This window comes from Lates calcarifer, linkage group LG11, assembly GCF_001640805.2.
Source record: "Lates calcarifer isolate ASB-BC8 linkage group LG11, TLL_Latcal_v3, whole genome shotgun sequence".
NCBI classification, from domain to species: domain Eukaryota; kingdom Metazoa; phylum Chordata; class Actinopteri; family Centropomidae; genus Lates; species Lates calcarifer.
Genome location: NC_066843.1, coordinates 9,042,506 through 9,061,836, shown reverse-complemented (window position 1 = coordinate 9,061,836; position 19,331 = coordinate 9,042,506). Strand labels below are relative to the sequence as shown.

The following is a 19,331-nucleotide window of genomic DNA, read 5'->3' as shown; positions in this document are numbered from 1 at the left end:
ACCATCGTTTCCTCTACTTCTCGTCTACCTCTTCCCTTCTTTCCTCCTCCTGTGCTCCTCCAGGGCTTCCTCCAATTAAGCCGGTCCCTAGTCAACTAGTCAGGAAGAGCCAGGGGGACAGAGAGAGAGAGAGACAACCACAACACTGCTGCAGCAGCAGTCCCTTACACAAGCCATCAATACTGCAGGAGAAACACTTAATAATCTGCTTCTAGCCTGAATTCCACACTGTAGCAGAATAATATGGCAAGGTGCCACCAGTGTCAACCTGAAACAACCCCAGCAGCTCATCTTGAAAATCATATGCCTCATTTCTTCAGTAAGACCTCAGCATTTTTTCTTCTTTCTTTCTTTTTTTTATTTTTGCTTTTGCCTTCATCTTGCCGCTGTCTGTCTTTTGTTTTTTAATGAGAGCCAAGATTTGGATAGGACTGTGTGTGTGTGTGTGTGCGCGCGTGTGCTTTTGCTGTGGCGTGTATCCCGTCAGGAGTTGTAGTTCAAGTGGCTTGAGTGCAGCACAACCCACCTACAGTAGAAATACCAATGAGTCAGACATAAACTGCTGATACTTTCATTACCAACAGTAACTATTTTACTACGCCTCTCGGCGACTGCCCTTGCATCTAAAGCCGGTGCAGCAATAACTGGACTGAAATACAAAAATAAGGACAACGAAAAAAAAAGCGGCAGTCAGTCATCCCTAATTACAGCAGTGAAAGATGCAACTGGACCTCTCATATAATTAAGCTAGGTTCACTTGTGCTGATAATAACACAAGAATGAGCGTATATTTTCCTGTATGTATCATATCATATGTCTTCGAGAAGCTGGAACCTGCCAATTCATTTTATTTCCATTGACTGAATCAATTAATCAAGTTTCTACACTTTGCTGCATTTTGGAAGCATACCAACCTGTGCAAACTGTGTATAAAAAGTTTTAACATTGCCTCGGTGGTTGTGAAAATGGAAGAAAGTAATGACGGTAAGCGAAAAGACAGGTCAGGTGTTATTCAGGTTCCCCTGGCTATTGGCTGGCTGAAACCAGAGGTCACCATCCTCCCTATTAAAGTTCCAACTCCTCTGTTAACTGGGTCTTGTCCTCGAGCAAAATGGACTTGCAGCAAGTCCGCTGTGCGCCAGCTCAGCTGCTCTCAGCAATGCAATAAGATTCTGGAGAGAAACTTCTTTTGAAGACACAGTCAACAGTTATTCCTGGGGGGGGGCATACACAGCTCATCAATTTCTTACATGGGGCATAGTGTCAGTGTATTGTTTTACATAAACTTATTTCAAAGCTACCGCAAAGCAATGGCAGAGTGAGCATTAAAAACGAATATAACAGCGACTCTTGTTTAAACCGGCTCCATTTATTTACCATCTGGCTCTGTTAGACTAATATATTAGAAGGATGGAAGCATAATTGGGGGGGAGAATCCCATCTTCAAGCACACAGTGCTCGTATAAAAAGGTATCCCTGCTCTCTCTGCCTCTGGGAAGATAAAAGACTAACACATCCCTCAGGACCTTGCTAAGGAAATGTTTATTCCTAAATGTTTCTTCGCTCTGCCTGATTCTGCTGTAAAGAGCAGCTCATTGATGAGGATGAGGTCGCACAAATGCGTGCATCAAAAACACGCACGTATTCATGCATGCGCACATGTGTGTGTACTCATGCACACACCTACATTTTTACAAGGCCTCTAATAAAGAGTGGTGTGTGTTTCAAACCGGTGGGAGGATTACATAACAAAAGCAAAGCCCAGTGCAGCATCATTACGGCACACTCTCCCACTGAGGAGGCCAAAGGTAGCTGACACAGGCCCGGCTGCCTTTCTTACAACACACACACACACACACACACACACACACACGCAGACACACGCGCTGACCTACTGGCACTGAATAAACACAGTTATGGAACAACTTTACATAAAGAATTAGGCGATTAGCCACTGGTATAACTATTATATAAGAGACATAAATTACAGTGCATTTTAAATGACATGCAGCTAAGGGGAAGTGGAGAGGGAGAAAAAAAATGTGAGGTAGTTTCTTTCTTCGTCTCTTCCCATTGTTGCTAAATTTGTCATCCCAGTTCTCTTGTACTACATTGTTATCCTAATTGTGGCAGCTAATTGGGAAATGGGGCCAGGAGGCACGTGAAGTTGTGTGACAGAGAGAGAGAGAGAGAGAGAGAGAGAGAGAGAGAGAGAGAGAGATCGAGCAAGTGATTGAGTGGAAAATTGCGAGGACGTAATATTCTAAGAATTACGAACAAAAGGTATGTAATCATGTGCCATATATTGCCTTCCATTCACACACTCCCTGTATCATCTTTCAATTAAAGAAATAATAAAATGAGAAATAAGTCATGGCTGAAGTGTAATCTTTTTTTTTTTTTTGCCCTTTCAAGAGATGGAGCGGCTGTCCATATTGCAACCATGTACATGAAGGCTGAATTAATTCATTGTGGAGCACTCGGGGCAAAAATTAAAGCAGACAATTATAAGAGGGCAGAGAGATGTCTCCTACGAAATGAATCAAATCTGTCTGACACCCTTTTGTGAGGATTAAAATGATTTCTCCACAAATTTCTCACCAAATGAATTTCTCCACAGGGCAGAAGTAGCAATTGAAACAAGGTCAGTGTATGAGAAATAGATGCTCGTCCATCTCTGATCATTCTGTTCTCTCCTGTCACATACACACACTCCTACACCTACACACACAAACACAGTAATGACATGCAAAGGGGGTAATTTCAAAGTAACACCAGCTGATTAGAACCGGGGGGGGAAATCGCACGCAATCAGAAGCCAGAATGCCATCATCTGTTTCCCTCTCGTCTGCCTTTCACTCCTTTCTCCGTGTTCTCTCCTCTACATGGCAAAACTGCCACAAGGCCCAAAAATGCCTGGGATCAGATGAGTACTAAGGCCGCCAATTACTGTATTTGTGTGGACAGTACGGACATGTCATGTGGTGGCAGGCAGCAGAGGCAGCCAGGCATAATGATGTAATCAGGGAGGAATGTATAGAAAGTGGATAATGTGTGGATGGACTCATGACAACTGCACGTTGGGTCTTTTCTTTCCTAATGAGGAGTGCTGTGAGTTTATGATGGGTCTCCATCAGCTGGAGGACAGCCGAGACCTTTTACTCTGAACTAATTACTGTGACAAGAGAAAATAGTCAGGTTGAAGTGTAATCCCATGTCTGGTTGACTGCGCTGATCGACGAAGAGGGCTGGGCCGAGACAGGACACGTCAGGACCTGGGTGTCTCACCACCTTGGCTGAACTTTTCCTGGGGAAATCCCATTGTTGCCTAAGTGACTTCACTGAAATTGGCCTGAACATACTAAGAGAAAACTGCTAATTGTACCATATCATGTTTAGTTATTAGTATGCGATCCTTAAGGATAACACTAGGGGCAATACTTGCGGAGTGTTTACTGAAAAGAAACACAGCAAGCCGAGCTAAGTAAACACTTTTCTATTTTTTTTTGTCCAGTTACACGTTTTAAAATTAACTTTGCAATTATGCAAATGTGTGCAGAAGACATTAGCTAAAATTAAATAAATAAAGATAAAATCAATGCCACTTAGTTTTGCCTCAGGGCAGCTATGGGTATGGATATTATTGCAATTGCTCTGCATCCACCATACTGTGCAGGTCGGTCGATTCCAGAAAAACAACTTAAATGCAATTTATTTATCTTTGCACATCTCCTTCACAACCACACGAACCAGTGCACACACAGTATTAGCAATGCATGAACACACGAATCTCTCCTGCACAACAGTGCAAATAACAGGGTGGATAGTGAGGTCTGAACAACAAATTAGAGGAAATCAAATTGTCTAAAGAAGTCTGAACAGTGCATGGACTTATATAGTAATCAATTTGATTGGTAAACAGAAGTTTAGAGTTTTGTAGTAAAAAGAATGTGTGGGTTTATTTTTCAAAAGGCCGGTCTGGGTCAAAATTTACAGTTGTTTATTTCTGTTGGCCTGGTCCCTTCTCCCATGTGAGTCAATTTGGCACAGCTCATCACAAATTGCTTGTATGTCGTAACTTTCCCCCTTGCTGCCGTCGCTGACAATGACAGGCTTATACGCTATATTGGAAAGACAAGAGCCACTTGTGAGAGGTTGCATACCAAATCTTATTACATTTCACCAGAAGAATGCCAAATTAATTTAAAGATTGTGCTCAAAAATAGGCACAAGTCAGTGTTTTGACTTTGCCCATTATCTCAAAAGGGACAGTAGCAAACTTTTTGTCAGATCAGACAATCTCAGATTTACAGACCACAGATCATTTTCTTGCAATATAGTTTGTGAGTTATCAAGAGATAGAGATGTGGAGTACTAGGACTCTAAAGAATCATTGTGCAAGTGAAGGGAACACAGCCAATTACTTACTGAAATACATCTAGAAGACAGCCTAGAGAACTTTCTAAAGTACACATACAGAAAAACACACAGACAGGTACATGCTTATTTCAGACCAAAGTCCAGGTATATGCTTTGAGAGGATGCCATGAAGAAGTTTGTCCTTCTTGCATACCTAAAGCCTTACTAATACTGCAGTAAGCACAGCATGTGCTTTCAGTGGAAGCCAAGACGAATATCAAATCCAAGAATACCATGTGAATATTTGTGTCCTTTCCAAGTTGTGTTGAACAGAGCAAACTTCAACAACGTGAGCTGAGAAGGCTGCACAGTTCTCATGTTCTTTTGTTATGGGAGTGAACAGAACATACTATTGTACATCAGTCACGTCAGCCACAGACAGGCATCTATACTAAACAGACCAAAGACTTTCCTCTTATAACTTCAAAATGTGCCAGGCAGTGCTTTGTTAGTGGATGCAGCATATACTGACAGTTTCAGCACTTGCTCTTATGTTACGGATAACGACGCTGTGTATATCATGCCAACAGTTCTAATTTAGTAGTGTATTTGAAAGCACAATGTGCAATTCCCAATAAAAATCACCTCAGTGTTATATCAGGATCAGGGTATCTATTGTACCTGAAATAGACAACTCGACATGACGAGAAGTATTTCTCTCTGAAAGCCGGGTGATCTCTTTGTCCAGCTAAAGCAAGCATATTAGTAGCATGAATCCAATTATGAGGTTGGGGCCACAGAAGTCATGTTAAAACTCATGAGCCAGCAGAATCTTAAATAACACAGTAATGAATTTTGCATCAAGTAATTATATCGCTCTGCTCTTTTTGTAAATCTATTTTTTTGTATGGACATACCACAATAGAAAGGCAGTTTCATATCATATATTCTCATTGTAATTCTGCGTATCCAGTCATGGTTGTGAGTCCAACATGACTAAGAAGACTTGATAAGACAAGACCTAAGTTAACCAAGGAAAGATGCACCTTCATTGACGTAAAACTCCATGAATCACCTCTTATTAACATTTGTTCACTTACAGTACACGCCCCATGATCTTACCCTTGTCTGCTATGCAAACGCGATCTTCACCTGGCTACCTGGACTGTGTGGTGCGTAAGCTATTGGGTAGAAGAGGATTGGTCTGCGAATACCACTAAATTGGGATTGCGAGAGAAACACAGTCTGATCATTTGGGATAATCTTTCACTAACTGGACAGTAAAGAGGGTGAATGCCAGCTGTAAACTTCCACAAAATCAGCAACGCAACAATACTGCTACATGCCACATCATGGCGGAAGTTAAGTGCTTTGTCACGTTGAAGGAAAGGTATTCCTTACGTGGTTTGTCCTTTCATGAAGCTTTGCCAACACTAACAGATACATGATCAGAGGCCTTGCTTTGTGCCATTGAAACGGCAACAGCCAAAAGGCACAATTTAGTCGAATTCAATGACAATTTGACTGGACTTGAGGCTTGATGACTCTCTTGAGTTCTGTAGTTATCTACAAGGGTGCTCAGGTGGAGGACAACGAAAAACCAAGTCGCCTCTCAGGTTCTTTGTCCTGCTCCCACCTTCTAACTGCAGTGTCTCCTGCTGCCAGTGCACAACAAATAATCTGCTCGCCAGGAGATCAGCTATTTACTGTGTTTGTTTGCTTTGCTGTCATCTGCACAGCCAGCGTGTGAACCCCCTCCTCAGCCCGGCATCAGCCACTCAACTAACCCAGCACAGGCGCTAGTTACCACAGCAACCAAGACCCAGACTTATTTGCTAGCTTTAGTTCTTTGACCAGCAAAAGACCCATTTAGTTTTGGTTTGAGGGAATAAAATCCCTCAAAATATTGTTCTAACTCTAATCAATTGCGAAAGACCCCGGCTCAAAAGCAGGAGAGTAATAAACAGAAGATGAGCAGATTGCGCAACACATTGTGCAATGAAAAGCTTCATTTCTGCTTCAGTTACTCCACTGTTTACATGGAAGGGATATCAGTGAATTCACATTTTGTGTGACAGCTTTAAAGCTTCCAGAAAAGAGTGTTGATGAATTATGGATGAATTGTGCGAGGGTCCTACTGCTGACCTCCTCCTTGCAACACTCAGATTCCACTGCATTCCAAAACAGACAGAAAATCATGTTTCTAGCGCTTAACAGATGTAAACTCAAAATGCATTTATATCTGCTATTTTTAAGCGTCACACAGTGCCAGTCTTTTTAACTAAGTGCTCAGTCAATTTGAATGCGACATGGAGGTGGTACTATTTTTCCCCATCTGTCTTTTATTTCATGCTAATGCAAAAACGTACAGTACATCCTGCTATATTGTCAATTAACAGAGACTTTGTACAGGGGCCAAAAGGCACATCATTTAAATAAGAGATGTAAATGCATTTTGAATTTGCACTTAGAAAAAAAAATCTATATACTGAAAGTACAGAGAGTGCCATTCAACAGTGAGTGTGTCTGTTGTATTAGTCACTGTGAATCCCAGTGGCAAAGTTTCACTCCGTCAAAATGGCCTCACCAAAAAGGAACATTCAAACCATGTGGGCATGCATTCAGAATTCCCTACTTTCTTTACAATAGCTTGACTAGTCTGGGGCTCAGAGGAACACTGTGGTTGCATGCTGAACTTGCCTAGTGGTGTAGTGTGGCCAAGGCTACTGAAAGTAACAGCATCTGCCACAGAGACATACAGTAACACCAGCCACAGGCATGTTAACTGTAGCTCATGACCCATAAATGTAAGGCCATTGTCCACTGCCACAGCACTAACTAAAATTTTCTGTCTCTGCTTCTGTGTCTCTGTCAGCCTGTGTAATTACAGCTTCACCCTCCACAGTAATTAGGGACTGTTTCAACAAGGATGTGGAATGTCTCCATCTATTTTTCCTTCTCTTCATCTCCCTCTCTCTTCCACCCCCACAATAAAGCATTTTAATGCTTTCTATAAAGCCAAAGGAAGATCCTTATGTGCGTGGTTTTTGTGACAGATAAGTAATATTTTGGACGATGGCCACACTGTCAAGGTGACTTCGAATCAACCTTTTCTGTCGGCGACAAGCTTTGCTTGCAGTCAACACGGTGTAGCCTTGGATTTAGCACTCAGCATCTCCAGTCTCTGTCCTTGAAAAAGCAGTGATGAGTAAAAGAAAAGAGCGAATGTCTCTAAACCATCCGCCCCCGGACGTGCAGAGAAGGTGGGTGTGTGGAGCAATAGTCCTCTCTCTCTCTCTCTCTCTGCATCACAGTCAAAGGCACAGGGAACAAATCTGCTGTTCCACAGGCAATGAATGTTATGATATCTCCCGCAGTGCATAATGCAATCTTTTCAAGGCCCTGGGCAACAGCAGGCATAAACTTGTTGAAACAATATATTCTGGAGGCAGATGTTCAGGAGCTGAAGTCATTTTAAACTCCTTTAAATCGCATATTATAAGACAAGTGGCGCCTAATGTGATGTACTACTGGAAAAAAAGGTAAATAAAGTGATGGATGGCGTCTTCATTCCAGTGATTCAAGATGACTTCTCAGTGCAAGACCACAGGAAAAAAACACAGTACAGTATACACAGCAGACAGGGCTGGTTTACACTGGACCACTTATGGGGCTTTTATGGAGCATTTTTCATCCGTTACGACAGGTTCAGCATCTCCCTTTTGTCCCTTTCTGAAGCAAAACACATGAATACTTGCAAAAAGACTACGTGACCTCCCTCTCTCCGTCGCTTTTCCTCCCTCTCACTCGCCTTTCTCCAGCCCTTCACCAACTGCAAGTCTTTTAGCACAATGATATGACAGAAACACATAAGAATAATGGCACGTTGTTGCTAAGAGACCACCTGTTCAGATCTCCCACATGAGATTGTGGTGAAACCGTCGTTCTCTTATCATCATCACAATATCATTCATTTGAGTGTAGCGAATGTCACGACAATATTGCAACTGAGAGAGAAAACCTATTATATAACAAGATGTCTTTTAGGCAGGAAAAACTGCATTTCAGATTAGTTTTTTTTTTTTTTTTTTTAAATCAGCGTACTAGCAGCAGGATCAGACTCATGACACAATGAAGATCTTATAACCAGACAGTATAGTGTGTCACATTTGATCCCGTTAACGTCAAACAACTTTTCTTTTCCTGCTTCTCTTCATAACAGCCATTTGAGAAAATGGCAACCACTGTTTTCCAAGTTGTGTTGACAATTAGGGAGTGGTGCTGCATGGGAAAATGAGTGTTGTCCTGAGGCCTGGTAGAGATGAGACACACCCTTCTATTCCCTTACCTGCGAGGGTGTGTTCAAAACCTGCACCGTGTATATCGGGCACAGAGCACACCACACTTCCTGTGACACAGACTGTGAATAAATACAAGTAAAATTCATGTCGTGCAGGGTGTGTTCAACTGCCTGCCTTCAATGCAACCTTCCGCAACCTTTAATATTTATTGTAATTATTATTTATTAAATATTTACCGTTGCATTCAAAGGTTTCATGAATGATTGGCTCAACAAACAGCCTCTTTTCTTCTTCAGTATCTAGTCTCATTAATCTGTTTGTTCACTTCAACTTGTCCCCCACCCCAGGCCAGGTCGATGCTCAGACTTAACCCGATGGCATGCTAAGAGGCTTGACTCGGGGCAGTACCTCTCTCAGACGCCCAGCGACAAGGCCAGCTGGTGGAGATGACTGTTTGTGCACGCACAGGCACACACATATACAAACACGCAAGCCCTGAGTGTCAGTCTTAAGTATCTGTCTCACCCCGTCAGTGCGGGAATGACTAGATGCCAATCGCCGCGTCTGGAGCTGCCTGCCTCTGCGAGGGATGAGAACTGATGTGAGTCACGGAGGATCATGCCGGGGATTGCTGAGTTTTACAGGGGTTGACTCCCCTGTTGATTGAGATAAAGTCATCGCAGAAAACCCCAAGGAGTGCCTTTGGCCTTCACCAAAAGGAACAGCAGCACTCGAAGTGAGATTCTGAATCTCTGAGTCTCGCCCTCGCTGTGCCTACAGTCCCAGCCCTGTTAAACACACACACTCAACTGGGCTAACATGAGTCACAGCGGTGGAGTTGCCCCCCTTTTCTCCCCCTGCGATTACTCAGTATCTGCCCAGCTGCTGGCTGCAATGACTTTGCAGCTGCCGTATGTTTTTTAGATCTCCTCTTCTTCAGGAGATATCTACTCACATATAAAGCAGACAAACACAATTACCGTCTGTGGAGGCATTCAAATGTGTATTGAGTAGAGGAATGGGCAGAGTTATAGTGGGCAGTCAGGGTTGCGAAGGTTAAAGTAATTATTTCCGCCCCCAGAGCTGGCCGTTGGAGTGTTTCCAACACTTGGAGGTGCAAAATTTTAGCAAATGCATTAAAAAAGGTAAAAAGCTACAAAAAACCAAAAGGTACAACAGTGTAAACAAAACAACTCTGGGGAAGAACGCTGTCTGTGTCCGTAATGATTGAGTAAACTTTCTGTTTTTTTGATATTTTTTGCATCTTTTCAGTTACTTCCAGTTAGTAATATAGTTTTGATCTCATTTTAATAGTTATGCAACAAGCCAAGGAGCCTGACAGTTCCACTCATTGTGGCTGACAATCCCATGAAATTAAAGGTGACAGTCTGCACTTCAGCCTCAGACAATGTGTCATTTAGAATCCAAACTAATATCAGTGAATTTCAGTGACCAAACATGCTGATTACCGTTAATCCCTATACTAAAATGCCATCATTTAAAAGAAGGGGAAAAAAATTGGTTTCAAGGGTATAAACACCTAAAAGCATACAGCACGCTGCGAAAGACTGATGCTTTTCATCCCTGTACTATGCTAGGAGCCCAATTGATTCTCTTAAAATATTAAAGTACACCAAGAAACATGCTTTTACACTGCGCGGTTGGTGAGGAAAGCATGAGGAGTGCCAAATAAGCAGTGACTATAGATAACACTCTCTTTCTGACCTCCCAGCTTTTGCCACTGGGTCAGATCCCCTGGTGTGGAAGAGGGACTCTGTCTCTCCACTCCGCTGCCCATCAGTGTTCCTGGCTGTCAGGGCTCTGACGCTCTCCCCACAGAGACCAAGCCCCCCCACCACCACCGCTGCCGCTTGCACGTGAATGAGCAAGACCATCTGTGGAGAGAACCCTCCCCCCCCGACACACACAGGGTTCAGGATCCAGACACCTACAATGTGTCTATGTTGATTAACCCACATTAGTAGGTGTAAACACTTGGACAAACCCTGACAGAGCATAACATCCAGTTCACAATGAGAGGGATACACTGTAGGCTGTGTGACCAATTTGGCACATAAATAGCCACCTGAAACATTTGCTTCCCCTGTTGGCTCTAAAAGAAGCAGCAGTCAGTCAGTCTCTGCTCATCTGACCTCCTTCCTGATAGATGTCTATTCCCTGTAGTAGAATGAGCAGCTCCCCTCTGCCCGTTCTTAGCCCTCTGTTAAGAGGAACTATGGGCCGGCTTGTAGGGCACAGGGGCAGTTAAAAGTAAAATAACATTTAATGATCATTATGTGTAAATAATGTATTGAAAAGACACCTCCTTGAGAGGCTGGAGCTCTAATCGTAACAGAAACTGGAGATTATCACAATACAGTCACAGGTGTGGAGCCCTTATAAGATGAGGGTTTGTTAGCATTCCATCAGTAGGTGCCTGCAACTCTGAAACATTGCAAAGACAGTGAATCAAAGCCAGTAAGTAAGCAGTCCATTAATGTATTAGTTGATCCACATAAAGCCCAACATCAATCATCCTGACAATCAATCAAATATTTCAGTCACTCATCAACCAACAATGACAACATTTGCTCCACATTTGCTGCTTCTCCTCATTCTACATTATTGCAAATACAATAAATTTCAGTTCTGGCTGTTGTTTGGACAGAATGAGCAAAATGAGAACATCATTTTGAGAACTGATTTTTTTCCCCCTATTTTCTGCCATTTTATAGACAAAAGGATCAAATAATCAGTGAGTAAAAATAATCAAAAGAGCAATCCTTGCACATAAAAATAACCTAATTAAGATGCAGCCCTGATAGCAATCATTTATTTTCTTTTTACTGAGAATCTGCCTTTCATGCACGCAAAGTTCATGCAGGTTTTTTTGTGTAGAACAGGTTTGAACGTTGAAATCCCTATGGGGCAAATGTTTACTTGTTGCAACAGATAAGCCCAACCTTCTCTACCCGTCAAACACTGACTTCTGGAATGCAATATGTGCTTTTTTCAGTAAGAAAACCAGGCTACAGAAAACCCACTGGTATCTCAGGAAAGGCCTACACCACTATCAGTGCAGTAGGCGGATTAAAGGAATACAATATAGGCTGATAGACTGAGTGAATGAGTAAGTGACTTTGATTTTGTGAACACGGCGGAGGGGGGGTTGGCTGAAAGGTGTTGCCTTAATTATCAACCGTGCTGTCGCAAAAAAAAAAAAAAAAAGAATATGGATGTGGAAGACGGGGTATTTTGGTCAGTTGGGAACTGATCAAAAAATCTACCAACTGAGAGCTGCGCCTCTCCCGAAAGAGATTATCGAAGACAAAAAGTACGAGGACTGAATGCGGCTTGGTCAATAAATGATAGAGTCTGACTCATGGTGGAGTCCCACGGTGTGTCGGACACCTGAATCCGTATTGTCACACACGTCTCAAAACTTTATTCATTAGTTGAACCTTACCTTATAGACATTTTCCGTCAAGCGGTGAACCTCGTCGGTGCGAGACATCGTGAAATCTTCAGCCAGGACCATAAACGGTTTTTTTCCTTGAGACGTGTATCCGCGTAAAAGGGGGGTGGAAATGGGTTAAAAACGCTGCACGAGGTCGTTCAAACCACAGGCGAGGCGATGCGCCCGTGAGAGAGTGAGACGATGCTGCGCTCCCGAAGCCCCACTCCTCCAACTAAACACACCTTCCTTCTCCACAGCTGACAGCCCGCTGCTGCCTTCACTGACTCCTCCAGGGCTCCGCGATCTCAAACGCGCGGTAAAAGTGCTCACAAAGAAACAATAAAAAAAAAAAAAAACATATGATATGTTTTACTTTATAAATCAGGCAGTGCTCCAGGCTGGTTGAACAGGAGAAAAAAAGAACAGAGGTTTAATTAATTGCTAAATAACACTAAAATTTAAAGAGGATGAGAATATAGGCTAATATTTAACAAATGGATTATTTAACAATTAATATCAATTAATATCGTGATAAAATCACTACCATGTTGATATGGCCCCCATATCTCAGGATGTTTGTTTGCCACCTGTGTACTCAAATTCTATATATAATATTTCCTACAGCATAAGGGTGTAGCACCATCTTGTCAAAGTGCATATTATTGAGCTCCATGACTCTCATTACATACAGAGGTAAATGTGTTTCTCTACAAACAACAGTTAATAGCCTATTTAAATAGAGTGCTTTCCCTGGGGAAAAAATGTTGTTATATATTTGCCTAATTATATTGACACTTGATCTTAGAAAAGACACAAGACTACTCTATAATCTGCATCCACCTAAAACAATAAGTCTGTGGGATTAGGTTTACACAAATGACACAATGTATAGGTGGAGTCACCCTGCCATTTTGTCTACAGAGGAAAGACACACTTCAAAGAGAAAATGAAACCTGTTTGTTTTGTTGTTGTTTTTTCTCTCATGTGTCATTTGGATTTGGGTGGCAGCTCTAAATCCAGTCAAAAAAGACATAACAGACAGTTACAGAATGCACCCCTCCCCTCTCCAGTGTACCATCTCCACCTGTGTTTTTCAGAGGACCAGTATGGTGCATTCTAGCTGTTTCCTGTCCATTAAAACTACACACACGTAGCAACCTATAAATGATGCTAAGTGCAGTTGTCACCATGAAGTTTCCCTTCTTTCAATTTACAAAAGAATATCTTACGCATATAACTGCATTACGTAAGGCTGTAAGCCAGTCATACTCTGACTGTTTTCAGTAACACCATAGGTGATGTTTTTCTCACAGGGGATAATTTATGTTAGCCTCATTGTACATGCTAATTAGAGTCTAAGTGCCCACTTAGTGTAGGACTGTAAATACTATATTGCCTTTCTTGTCTAAACATCTCCCACATATCGGCAACATGAGCTTTCTACTTTGTCAATAACCACACACACACTTCACTGATGGGATGTGAATGAAGACACCTGTTTTGTACAGTGTTGAGTCGAAAAAGTAGTGAGGAGTGCCACCTTCTGGAGAATGCAGGTTACACAAACTAAACTAGACTGGTTCCCCAGCACCTCAAAGACTGTCTCCCATCCACACTTGACCCCCACCAGTTCGCATACTGGGCAAACAGATGCACAGAGGACACCATCACCATTGCTCTGTATGCTGTGCTGAGCCATCTGGAGCAACAGCAGAGTTATGCCAGGATGCTCTTTGTGGATTACAGCTTGGCATTCAACACAATCATCCTGGATATCCTGACCACCAAACTGGTCACCTCGGGCTTCCCCCCTCTCACATGTACCTTGATCAAGGACTTTCTGACCAACAGAAACCAGGCTGTGAGACTTGGCCCCCACCTTTCCTCCACCTGCACACTGAGCACTGGTTCACCACAGGGCTGCGTGCTGAGCCCCCTCCTGTACTGTCTCTACACCTATGACTGTAGTCCGGCCCACAGGAACAACAATATCATCGTGAAATATGCTGATGACACCACAGTGGTAGGACTGATCTCAAAGGGAGACGAGACAGCCTACAGAGAGGTCCAGAAACTAACAACCTGGTGTACAGACAACAACCTGGTACTGAACACCACAAAAACAAAGGAGATCATCATAGACTTCAGGAGGAACAGAACTGACCTGCCCCCCCTCTACATCAACGGTGAGTGTGTGGAAAAAAGCCAAAGACAAAAGTGAGAAAAAAGCCAAAGACAGCATATTGTTGCCACAGCTCAATTTAATATGTAAAACAACTGAATTTAATGTGTAAAACATCAGTCCTGTCATTCAGTTATGCCTTCACCAGCACAGCTAGAATGTGACACTGCTTTCCTAATCCAAGTCAGACATGGAGGAACCAAACATTACACTTCCTTTATGTAGATCCTTCAGGGGAGTAGTGAACCAAAGCACAGACACAGTGCTGCTGATCCTGTCAAATGTATAAAGGTGCACGGATGTCTGCGGGTACCACCTTCAGCTATTAAGAATTAAAAGATGAAATACTGAAATTAACAAAATGCCCCGTAGAACAAAGACAGCCTACTCTTCATTTATTTGGAGCTCAACACTGGATAACAACAAGTCTGTCAGGCAGCCAGCATCTCTCTGTCTGGCTTGTTCTTTGCTTCTCTCTTCTCTGAAAACAAAGTAAAGACAAAAATATAATCAGTCTGGTGTCAATTATAAATATATCAATTGTGTAAGGAACGCTTTGTGGTAAGAAAAAGATCAACTGTACCTGGTTCAGCTTTAGCTGCCTCTGGGACTTCTGGTATTGGCTCAGTGGGGACCTCTGGAAGTGCTACATCTTCTCCCTGGGGACAAAGACAGTAAATATTAATGAGGCACAAAATATTCAGTTTTTGGTTTTCAAAACATTTTAATTTTGGAGAATATTTTTCTATGAGACAATACCTGTCAAGTCAAGTCCATTTTATTTATATCTATAAATAACACATATGTTGTTGTTGCTGTACAAGTCCAGTGTCCAAAAGAAAGTCTAATACATGGAGAAATTTCAGAATTGTCTATTGTAGTGGTAAGTCCAAGTAAACTACTGAACCAAGACTTAATTGATGGCACATCCAAAACATTTATAGATCAACTGTTTGGAGAATAATGTTGCCCCTAGCGTTTATTTTCACGTTGCCCTGATTGAGATTTTGTTCTGATATTTTGTTCGACTACAAATACAACTAAATAAATAAATTACTTCTATTGCCAGACAACTTGTGTGTGTTATTTGTACAACTGGATCAAACCCAGAATCAGTGTCTGTGTTCAAGAGTGAAATGTAGTGATTTGTGTAGTCTGACAGGTTTGAGAGTGTGTGTCATTTGGAATAATAATTAGACTACAAAAGAAGAAAAATCTGCAGAGATTTTAATTATTACGAATCAACCAAAATGATATTCACAGCTGTTTCAGTTACAGCCTGTTATTACATTAAAATGATACTGTGGCTTACTTTAAATTCTTCCAACTCTGCTAAAAAATATTCCACCTCCTCAAGACACAGATATTATACAAATCTGAGGTCAGAATACCAGCATGCAGTTTTGTTTTTAAAAAAATCCCCACTTGACTCAACTCTCAATCACAGCTTTAACCACAGCAATGCTTCAGTGGAAGCGCTAAGTGGCCTGTGGTTACACCAGGCATCAATGTGCTTGTGTAACTATACAAGTGGGGTGTTAAAGGAAAAGAGCATGCACGCTCAGCAAACACTGATGCAACTTATCACCCACCTGAGTGATTTCCTCCAGCTCTGCTAAAATGGCGTCCTCGTCCTCCTGCGTCAGGGCTCCAGCCAGCATTTCATCTATTTGCTGCAGGAGCCAAAAAAAAAAACACGTTAGCTGACTTCAAAATGACAGCTCTGCTTTTATCTGACTTTGTATGCATATGGACACGTAACTGTGGACAAACATGAGTTTTTATATCTCTAGGAAAGTTCTGGTTTAAGTGGTCAGCATCTTCAAATGAAGAAAGAATACATTTTTAAGTAAATAATAACAACACTCAAATTTCTTTTTAAAAAGTCCTCAGTTTTTGACTGCTAGATACTGTGCAGAGGCTGCTCTTGCTCAGCAAAAGTTACATTGTGTTGCTTTAAGTTGATATTAATCTTATATGCAGATTATTGTAAAAGCAGAAACAGCTCTGTGCAGGTATATTTGACTAACATCAAGCAGACATTTACCCTTTGATATTCAATTGATTCCTGGGTCTCATCCAGGATTCTCTCCACATCTTCTATTGACATGATCTGTCACAAACAAGGAAGAGACAGCCCACATCGCGTAAGAAAAGTGATTTGGATGAAAAGTGTTTTCCTACATATTCTGGCTGGCTTGTGAAATTTCCTGAGCAAAATCTGTACACTGTATCCAAGGATGTGCAGCAGTCACACCGCTGTAATCAAGGCTTTGCTTCTTAATCCTTTAATCTTCAAACAATGTGCACCAGCTATGCTAACACAAACCGCAAGCTTTCTGTGCTGCTCAATCCTCACCCAAGGATCACATTAAAGAAAGTACGCTCATCAGTGGAAACTCTGACATTGTTCAAGTATACAGGCACATATCTAAAGCTTAAGGGGGTATTGTTGTTACAACAAAGTGAAAAGCATATTTCTCAGCAAAGAAGGCAGGAGGGAAAAAAATATCTACCTCGTGCATACTCTTCAGACAGTCATTCCCAACCTTAAGCCCCTCGATGACTTTCATCTCAATTTGCATGAACTCAATATCTTGAACCTGTTGACAAACATTATATGAAAAAATTAAATTGCAAAAATACAGACTTGCAGGACAAACAAAAAAACAAAGTGATTCATTGTGTTAAAAATATGATTTTACAATTAGGAAGTCCTTGCTCTATTGATTTTTCAAGACAGCAAAAAATACATTTTTTTATTTAGAGCTCAGATTTAGGTTGGATTTTGCAGAAAATCTGCTTGATTGCATTATAGCAACCAACCAGCATAAAGGGAGATTATAGCACAAAACAGGATGAGATCACAAATCACTGATGTGGAATGAGTCAGAGGCCTTAGAAAAATTTGGAGTCACATTGAATCCTTCCCTGTGCTTTTTAAAACAAATTTAGTAAGTAAATTTAACAGAATATTCTGCCAATCAAACACAACCTTTGCTGAATTATAATACTGCAGTACACCTTGGTGGTGATTCTTTTATCATGAGGCAACCAGACAGAGTAATCTCTCAAATCTTACCATGCGCTCTAGGTTTGAAATTTGATTTTCAGTCTTGTCTAGCAGCTGATCTTGGTATCGTTTTTTCTTAAGAAGCAGCAGTGCTTTTCTGCAAGAACAAATAAAAAGGCAAAACATATAACAGCAAAGAGTATGTTTTTTTTCTATGGTATTCATACAGTGTGTAGTATTGCATACAGAATAAAACAATTACAGATCATGCCTCTGAGTCTGTGGAGGAGTCTGCACCCCAGGAGATTTAAAAAGTGTCAATATCTTTTTTTAAAGTCAAACACTGTTACATCTACGACACAACAGCTGTCAGTTTATTAGGTATACCTAAATAAGACTAATGCAGTCTAATACAATTGTATGATCATTTTGGAGGCAGCAGTTTGTGGAGCCGTTGAACTGCACTGCATGTGGACAAAATAATAGTAATACTTAGTAACACCAATGCAAAACAGTTCAACAACTCCACATACAGCAACCTCCAAAACGATCAGTTCAACCAACACCTCTTTGACACAGTTTCAACAAAAACTGAACATTATAACCTTCATGAGGGGATGGTTTATCACCTGACTGTTGTATTAGGCTGCATTAGTTTTAGTTAAGTGTTCCTAATGAACTGATAACTGAGTATAAACGTACAGTATTTTCTAGCAGAAACGTTTTTTAAAGGTGATCAACTATATCTCTGTTTCAGATCTAGACAGGGGTACACTGACTAAACCACAGTAGCTTTTTGATACTCACTCTTTCTTGCCATCTTTTAGTAACTGCTTTGCAAGAAGTCGCTCTTTCTCCAGTTGTAAGGTGATTCTCTTTTGGTACTGCTTCAGCTTATCTCTCTGCTGCTTCAATTGCTGGGGAAAACGTCAGGGAATTATAAAATATATGACAATATAGTCTCTATGAGCCATCTAAAGGAACACACAAAAAATAAACACTGACAAATTTGCTAAATACTATATAGTACTCTGAGTGACACCCTTGTCCATTTACAACTTTAACTATGATGTTCACTACTGTGATAACAGTTGACAAATATAATGCAGACACTCTCCAGTATTTATTAGGGTTTAATCTGCTCATAACTGATTATGTGTCGACAACAAAAGTAATATTTGTACGGGGCTTTCTATTTTCCCACAACAGCTGTCACACACACCCGCATAGACGAATATTTTCAGCGCGTCCAAACAAAGCAACCCGGTCTAATTATGAATTTCATCAAAATCTGATGATAAACACATCGGCTAACGTTCCTCAGCTAGCATTTGCCTCGCATTCATGTAACGAGACTAATCTGTTGCTACCGCCGCTATCAGCTCACCAAAATGGCTTTGTCTTGTTCCGTCACACGAGAAGGTCGGCTCTTTCTCCCAAAAACGTTTCCCATTATTTAGCCACATCCCCTCCACACCCTCCTTCATCAGCATATGATATATCACTTTTAACTGAACATTTTGCCATGATAATAAACAGCCTAAAATGGCTAGTAGGCTAACTGACGGCCACCATGTCCACAGTTTTTTTTCCCGTATTTCCTACGGCAAGCGAGGCAGGACCTTCAGTCCGTTGTATTACATGACTTCGCTCAAACTGGAGATTCTCAAATTTCTCCCACTGCCAGTATCCGGATGTTGCAGATATATCATATCTTGATAATCTGTCAGCTATAGTTTGATATCATCAGCACACATGCAGTGCATGTTGACAGTTACCAACTCCCCAGGGATTCCAAGATCAGCACCTTGGACAGCGACCACGACACTTAAACGACACTTACTAAAAATTAAAACCACCTGAGCTGAACCGGAAGACGAATAAATTAATAGACTGTGGGATGGTCAAATGATCAACCCAAATTATCACAGATGAACATATTATTAGTTCGCGTTTGTGAAGTTTACCATAATTTTGTTTTGATTCAGGCCACAATCTTCAATAGATAGATAGATAGAC

At 41.4% G+C, this 19,331-nt stretch overlaps 2 protein-coding genes across 2 annotated transcripts in view; both read right to left on the bottom strand.

Moving 5' to 3' along the window:
* Positions 1-12,377, bottom strand: part of LOC108902671 (brain-specific angiogenesis inhibitor 1-associated protein 2-like) — a 51,401-nt gene extending 39,024 nt beyond the window's left edge. The window contains 1 exon segment of the mRNA XM_018704618.2: positions 12,127-12,377. Within this exon segment, the coding sequence (XP_018560134.1) occupies positions 12,127-12,198 (72 nt within the window). The 5' untranslated portion in view covers positions 12,199-12,377.
* Positions 12,378-14,360: 1,983 nt separating this feature from the next.
* LOC108902669 (charged multivesicular body protein 6) lies at positions 14,361-18,922 on the bottom strand. Its single transcript, XM_018704616.2, has 8 exons — positions 18,700-18,922; positions 18,120-18,229; positions 17,382-17,469; positions 16,816-16,902; positions 16,347-16,412; positions 15,892-15,972; positions 14,883-14,958; positions 14,361-14,780 (listed from the first exon to the last, which is right to left on the bottom strand). Exons 1-8 carry the CDS (start codon positions 18,763-18,765, stop codon positions 14,731-14,733), a joined length of 624 nt encoding a protein of 207 aa, XP_018560132.1. The 5' UTR covers positions 18,766-18,922; the 3' UTR covers positions 14,361-14,730.
* Positions 18,923-19,331: the final 409 nt, after the last annotated feature.